At 34.8% G+C, this 7996-nt stretch overlaps 1 protein-coding gene across 2 annotated transcripts; it reads left to right on the plus strand.

The window, feature by feature from the left end:
- The first annotated feature begins 892 nt into the window (after positions 1–892).
- GAMT2 (gibberellic acid methyltransferase 2) lies at positions 893–2896 on the plus strand. Of its 2 annotated transcripts, XM_086444533.1 has the most exons (3): positions 894–1487; positions 1839–2132; positions 2448–2896. In XM_086444533.1, the coding sequence occupies exons 1-3, from the start codon at positions 960–962 to the stop codon at positions 2808–2810; spliced, it is 1185 nt and encodes a 394-aa protein (XP_086300659.1). In that variant the 5' UTR covers positions 894–959; the 3' UTR covers positions 2811–2896. The 2 variants fall into 2 exon arrangements, with proteins under 2 accessions (XP_086300660.1, XP_086300659.1); XM_086444534.1 differs by lacking the exon at positions 2448–2896 and having other exon boundaries at positions 893–1487; positions 1839–2138.
- The last annotated feature ends 5100 nt before the right edge of the window (positions 2897–7996 follow it).

Genomic DNA, 7996 nt, shown 5'->3' on the forward strand with positions numbered 1-7996 from the left:
CTATAGTGGGACCAGTTCCACTTCCTAGTCTACAAGACACGTTCCTTCTTTAGTCCTCCACTTGACTATAAACTTAATTGAGTCAACTCAACTCTTTTCACTTCCTACACCTATAACTTGTTTGAACCGACTTGTTTAGTCAATTAGGGAATGCACTGATTTGGGATAAAGTCTAGAACGTGATTATTATTTTTAAGAGTTGTGATTACTTTTTGCTCCCCTTTTGACATACGCCCTCTATGCCCTCATCACAGAACCGTAGGCCATTTGCCCTGGGATACACAGGAAAATATATATGATTCTACATATCCCGGGGCAAATGGTCTACTGTTCTGTGATGGGGGCGTTAGAAAATCATTATTCTATTTTTAAATTTCAAGTAAATTTGATATGTATATTTCATATATTACGTTAGAAAGACCATCTATATATATGCTTTATATAGTAGAATGTTGGGCAAGAAGAAAAAAAACGTATGTTAATTAAGTAGGCACTTTGAGGATGTAGATTTTAAGATGAATGAACAAAAAGTTTAAGAAAGATAAAACTAGAAAAGTTAGAAAATGTATAGTTACTTTGATAGATAATAAATTAAGAGAAAGTTGATTAAGATTTAAAAGTAACACCCAAAAAACACTATAACTTACTTTTAATGACATAGGACTTGGTTCTGGAGGAAATGGAATAGATGAACAAGATTCATTAAGCCACCTAATTCAAATAATCATTAGGATAAGGCTATGTTGTTATTTGTTTTGTTATATTAATTGGACTCGTGAATTGTCGTGGACTTGATTTGACTCAATGGAAGGACTTCTAGTTGGGCCGAGTTTTCATGTTTTAAAACCAAATGGTTCCTTCATTCATTCATTGTGTGCCTATCAATATAAAAACAAACACTAGGAACTTCTACTCTCTCTCTCTCTCTCTCTCTCATATAGAAGGATTCACCAAGGGTGATGACCATGTCCACCATTAAAGATACCTTGGAGCTCAAATACTTGAAGAACGAGTACCAGACATGGACTGGGGGGCTCAATAGAATACTATGTATGCAAGGTGGGGACGACGACGGTAGCTATGCAAAGAATTCAGAAGCCCCAGCATCAGCAATCACCTTATCAAAACCTTTACTTCTTGCAGCAATTCAATCCATGAAGCTTTTCAAGGGAGAGGAATCATTAAGGATTGCAGACTTAGGTTGTGCAACTGGATACAACACGTTGGCCACAATTGATTTAGTTGTAGAAAGCTTGAGGGGAAGATACAATGAAGAGTTTGGTTTCGAACCCGATTTCGAAGCTTTCTTCTCTGATCTCCCATCAAACGATTTCAATTCTCTCTTCCGATCGTTGCCACCAATCTCCGAAACCAAGAAAAGGCGGTATTATGCAGCGGGCGTGCCCGGTTCATTTTATCATCGTCTCTTCCCTAAAGGAAAGCTTCATATAGCAGTTAGCTTAAGTGCCTTACACTGGCTTTCTCAGGTTGTTCAACATATAAAACATTTCTTCTCATTTTGTTGAGATATATATATATACTATATTCTATTAATTTTATAATCTTATGTGCTGAGATCCAAACTAAAGAACATGGATTTAAGTAGTGAAAGCTGATATGAACATACTTCCAATAACAAAAAACATCACTCTTGAAAAGAATTGGATTGAATTTATTAATTATGATGATGATGATGATATACTAAATGGGTTCATCATATAAACATGTTATATTAAAGGGTCCAAGTCCATCTTATTTGATTTTCATTCCTAGCTAATTTTTTTATTTTTATTTTTATTTTTTATATAAATAAATAATTGGGTTGAATCGATATATAGATACCCGAGACGGTGCTAGACAAGAGATCACCGGCTTGGAACAAAGGAAGAGCTTGGATCGATGGAACGAAGAAGGAGGTAGTTGAAGCCTATACAAGGCAATCAAAGGAGGATTTGGAAGCCTTTTTACGATGCCGAAGGGAGGAAATTGTGGAGGGAGGAATTCTGTTTATATTGATGGCTGGTAGACCGGGTTCAAACCAGCCAGAAAACCAGCTAGGTGACCCTGATTCAAGGGCCAAGCACCCTTTCAATAGCTCAATGGATCAGGCATGGGAAGACCTATTAAATGAGGTATGAATACATTAAATATATGAGGATCTTGTTATTAAATGTAAAACCTCCTCTTTCCCACCTTAAAACCGGCATGACATCACATCTCTTTGCCTTTTTCTTTCTCTCCTCCTTGTCCTCATCTGATCTCCTCATTATTATTCACTTATCTATGTTTTGTGCTTCTAAAGTGGGAGACTCTTTAAGTCAATAATCCATATGAAATTCCTTTGAATTTGATGTGACATATATATCTTGTTCAAGGGAAAGATTTAATTAATTATAACTTGAACGAGTATGTCTTTAATTTGTTCTAACAATTAATTATTTGATTAGGGATTGATCGATGAAGAGAGGAGAGATATGTTCAACATTCCCTCGTACATGAGAAGCACGGATGAGATCGAGGAAGCTTTTCATCAATGTGGTGGGTTTGAGATCCAAAGGCTAGAGTATCAAAGAATTGTCGAACATTCCAAGGAAAAACAAGAGGAGTGGATCAAGGATCCAGTTTCTTATGGAAGAGCGAAAGCCAATCTGGTTCGTGCGACACTCAAACCCATTGTCGAGGCTCACCTTGGTCATGAGCTCTCCGAGGAGTTGTTCAAGCGGTTTGAGAAGAGAGCCTCCGGAGACATGGCAATGCTTCATAAGACATGCTACTATGGTGTCATTATTGTATGTGCAATTAGGAAATAAATCTACTCGCACACACACACACATTGATTTCCTACTTAACTTTTAAACCTCCATTCCAATTAATTATGAGAAGCTTGCTTTTACCATATGGGTGATTATGAGTTCATACAAATTGACTACTAAGAAAGATCACAAGACATGGTGACTTTATATGACTAAGGATGTAACAAAGTGAAAAGGACCCATTTTAATGTGCACCACACGCGTGTTATTCACGAGGAAGGGTCGCTATCTTCTTGGTTTGATTCCAACATGTCAATGAGATAAGATTGATCCTAGTGGAAAGTTAGATGGGAATCATGGATATTGGGTTGTTTCAGGCTGGTTATTTGAAAATCTTTGATAATTGTGAACCATGTGACTTTCATTTAATAGGAATGTATAAGGGCCCCAAAATACCAAAAACAAAGATGGTCTGAAAACAACCCTTCACTGATTTTCCACTGCATCTAGTCCTAATGTCATATAAAAAATGATCCCCCCTGCAGGTCGGCACAATGTAGTTGAGGCATGGTAGGTCCTGAATGATAGAGATTCTTCTCTATGATTGAACTTCAGAAAGTTGAATCTGAGCACTTAATGAAAAAGATTAGCTTTAGAAGAGGCGATTGACATTTCACATCATAGTTAAAGCACTCAATCGATACAAATCAAGCAACAAACGTCTAGTACAGAGGACCTTTGGGTCTATCTTCCATGGATGACGAACTATGCACAACTGCTAGGAAATGCCTTATTTTGTTACATTTGTAACAAAAAAGGTTATCATGATGTAATAAACCAATATGAGATTGTGAATCATCACAATTAAAACCTTATCTCAAAAATTTGGGGTCAACAATATGAGATGCATTCAATGTTTCAAGAGTCATGGGGTCCCATACTACCATGGGCATTTTAAGCTGGTTTGAATTTATTATATATTTTATCGTAAAAACGTCACTTTAGCATTAAAACGCGAAAAAACAGTAGCAAAATCATTATGATTATGAGAGAAAACTTTTGTCAAAAGCAGCTTATGGGCAAGAATCAGAACCATCCAAACAAAAATGCCCTAATTAAATAGAGCTTCTCATGGGAATATCCTACTTGATATGCTCATAAACATCTTAAACCCATTGAATTGCTTTTAAAAAATAAAAATAAAAATTCATTTTGTCCCAATTCTTTTTGGGATGAAAATGTTTAATTTGTGTCATAAATTTCTTCAAAGATAAAAGATAATTATATGGAGAACAAGCAAGTACTTAGATACCCTTTGTTTTAAGCCCATTTATAAAAGAAGACTAAGTTTACAATTTTGGATCAATGGAAACCTTTAAGTGACAATTCCAACACATCAAAGGATATGAAGATATGCTTTTTGAAGGGAGGGTACTAAGTACACCTTTCTTTCTGGACCTCAAAAAATAATTGCACAATCTACCAATGTGAATGAATGGCTAAGGGTCCAGCTTTGTAGGGTTTCTGTTAAATGTGTGGGGAAACAGGTCATCTGGTCCCACATACACAGATGGGTGTAGATGGGGTGGGGAGGGAGAGAAGATGAAATGATGGTTCCTTGACCAGTCAATCATTGCCAGCCTTGACTTGGTGGGCCCCAATCTATCAGCCATCACATCATTTCTGTTAGTTCCCATTTATCATCACTCCTCTCCTATAGCTCCAACTGACTTTCTAAGGACCTACTATCCATGTGACAATGTCTCCAATAGGGGGAAAAATGAGAAATTAGGGCAAAATATTCATTTACTTCATTATGGATCTTTTGGATCATGTATTCTCGAGATACATATTATATTCTGATAGTTGGATTTTATGATCTAACGGTTGAGATTTCGTGACTCTTGATGATTTTTTTTAATGAATCAAGTAATATAAATGGTATTTCAAAATTTATTTATTTTTTCAAAAAGTATTTAAAATATGGTTTTTCTAACATTGATCGGAGTACGTTCAACACTTGGTTTGATGGAGAGGTCTCAATCCTCATTTGTAGCTAGTGTTTTCATCTGAAAATAATTACATATTAAATCTTTTTAATGAAACTAGAAAGGGATTGACTAGTTGCACACCACCCACTACTAATTGCACTCCATCACTTAAAATTTTCCCTTTTGACTCCTTTGTTATTTGTTTTTCATACTTCTTCAACCATACGCCCATAAATTATTGGTGGTTTAATAATTTTTGTAAGAAAATATTAGGTCATATAATAAGCACGCTTACAAGTTACATGCTCGAGCAAAGAAAACAAGTTAAGTCATTGATACCAACAATTAATGAAGTGCAACTAGTAAGTTTAAAAATAAGATTAGTTTTTTAAGGTTGGTGTGCACTCCTTTGTACGTTATTTATTTTTCTTACTTCTTCAACCATGCTCACATAAATTATTGTTGGTTCAATAATTTTTGTAAGAATATACTTGTGGTCGTATGACAAGCATGCTCACAATTAACATACACAAGCAAAGAAAACAAACTAAAGTCACTGATACCAACAATGAAGTGCAATTAGTAGGTTAAAATAGAAATTATGAAAAATAAAAATAAAGAGTTATTTTACCAGGTTGGTGTGCAACAAACTAATAGTGGTATGCAACTAGTCGGTCCCAAATGGAACTAGCTAACCTTTTCTTCGTCTTCTTCTGGAAAGATCCAGACCTTTTTTATTTTTTATCACTACATCTCAAAAAGTCCAACATGGTTCATTTGATTCTAGTGGCATTCAACTTGACTTTTATGAATAACCAAATCCACAATTTTGCACAAATAATTATGGGGAAAAAATCAACAAAATTAGATATCTGCCAACATCAAATCAACTACTAAAGTAAACAATTTTACGAATAAATTCGATTATTCAAAAGAAATGATGTGATCCTCCATTTGTGATATTGGCTAAATTATTAATCAATGTTTGAGACATCAATGGAGAAAGAAAAAAAAGAATGGTTTTTGAAGAGAAGTTCTACGCATTTGAAAAAAGGGAGAAGAAGTTGATGGAGGTGAACAATATTTTCAAAGGTCCTACTCCGGGCCTCTCTCAAATTAGAACTTAAATCTAAGTTATATTTTTTTATTCAACTCTATTTCAAATTTAAAATTAACACACGGCAGGTATGTCGTCATTGATTTTAAATCTTTAATATTCGTTTTTATTATGAAATTTATTGAATGTTAGAGAGCTAAAGATTTGTTAATGTGGGTATAATCCCAACAGGGGCATGGCAACTGACCTCTTAGATTCTATAATTATACATTATCCAAAAGAGTATTTTAGAAATACCCCCTATTAAATTAGTGTAATTAGGTTGACCCCATTGTAAAGTGCATGATTAGGTTTACCCCCCTTGACCGTAAGTCATTGTTGGTGAAATTTTGATTTTTTTTTTTCAAAATGTTCTTCAAATACTTAAATTACTATTTCAAAATTTGGAATAAAAACTCCATCAAACTTAGTCAATCAAATCCATTGGCCTTTGAGACTTTGACCAACTCATATTTTTTTTAGAGAGAAATTTACATATTCATGAAAATCATGAAGTTGAGACATATATCAAAATAATACAATTCGTGCGTGATGATTTGAAAGAATGTGATCGATTAATTGAAAAAATGCTTCAAACAAACCAAATCATGTCTCTCATGATGTATCATTTTAACAATGAATGATCAAATGCAATTGACCACCCCTTCTCAAAATCTTTATCTCAAATAGAGGGATTTATATCAAACATTCAAGAGTTAATATATGATCAACCCCCACACTTATATTCCTAGAACTAAGAAATAAATGTCAACTTCACCAAGTAGGGCAGGAAAGATTCAATAACAAGATGTTCAATGTTGAAGAATATTTTGAAGAACAAGTGAAAATTGATTTCATGTTCGCAGTTGAAGTTGAGGTATAAATTATCAAGCCAATAGTTTTCGAAAAGCGCCAAGACACCAACATCCAAGAAATTGATTCCAAGAAACGAGTAGTCTAAAAGACACATGTTAAGATAGTTGTAATTCTTCAAATGCCATTTGGGATCTCGGGAACTGTTGGCCTTGAGAATAAAGTCATTTTTAAGAGGGGTGGCTATGTACCTAAATATTGGCAATAAGGAGTATAACAATTGTGGAGATCATTTTCGTCATGCAACACGATAAGGACATGTGTCTTAAAGAAACGAAAGGAGGGCTCCACTTAGGGTTGTAAGTCAGTTTTTAATCAAATCAGTAAGTAAGAAATTATCAAGCTCTACACTCTAAACTAGGTATGCTATAGAAGGAAGGAAGTTAGTAGTTTGTAGGCTTGCCATAAAAAGTGTGAAGCACGGTTTTAACCAAGTACACAATTCAATGTCTTAGCCGAGCCAAGTACCCTCACTCAAGAAATAATTAAATCTAAAACCACGTGAATAAAATATAAGTTCAATACAAACCAAGATCACCAAAAAATAGTGTACGGCAGGACCTTAAGTTAAGAAGTGTAAGACAACAAACTACGACCGGCTTGCTAGACACCAACTAGATCTGTCAGACCTCAGCTCGGACTTAGAATCCACAGCCAACAAAGGCAAACCTGGAATGAATAAGAGTTCTTTCATACTTCAAATCCCCTCATTTGTAAACAACGGAAGCAAAATTTATCAAAGTAAGAGAGTATGAGGAATCTTTACACATCCACCCCCAAAAGTGCAAAACTAACTTCATAAGAATGTAAAGCCCGAGCTCCTGAACTCATTTAAAACATATGTAAAAGCAATCCAAGTTTGAACGATACCATATATTTGACCCTAACCCAAGCTAGTATTCGATTCCTAACCCGTTCCTAATCTAAAATATGAGGTCGTATTTACCTTAGTTCGTTTCCAACAAGACCCTTAACTCGTATCCCACTAGACCCCGAGCAAGCATCTAAACCCGAGTACATATTCTCACATGGATAAGTATAAGAACAATATTATCAGACTGATAACATGTCAAAGTCCTATATTTTTCTACTTTGCATTAATGACTTGTAACACTTACACATCATGTAACAATCCTCCTAACAAGTGATGGATCCATCTTCTAAAACACTCAAGTACACCCCAACTAAACAACTCATCAAAACACTTGTTTCATCTGTATGGTGACACCTGTATCTGAATTTTGTCTATAAAAATCAATTTACCAAATTAGGAAAATTGTGGC

This window comes from Akebia trifoliata, chromosome 6 (assembly GCF_017979445.1).
Source record: "Akebia trifoliata isolate Shusen 1 chromosome 6, ASM1797944v1, whole genome shotgun sequence".
NCBI lineage: Eukaryota > Viridiplantae > Streptophyta > Magnoliopsida > Ranunculales > Lardizabalaceae > Akebia > Akebia trifoliata.

What these genes read in the sequence shown, in the direction of transcription:
- GAMT2 (XM_086444533.1), top strand. Translation starts at nt 960, where the DNA reads ATGACCATGTCCACCATTAAAGATACCTTGGAGCTCAAATACTTGAAG. An exon ending in CCTTACACTGGCTTTCTCAG is followed by an intron (nt 1,488 to 1,838) that starts GTTGTTCAACAT and finishes ATCGATATATAG; the next exon opens with ATACCCGAGACGGTGCTAGA. An exon ending in GGGAAGACCTATTAAATGAG is followed by an intron (nt 2,133 to 2,447) that starts GTATGAATACAT and finishes TTATTTGATTAG; the next exon opens with GGATTGATCGATGAAGAGAG.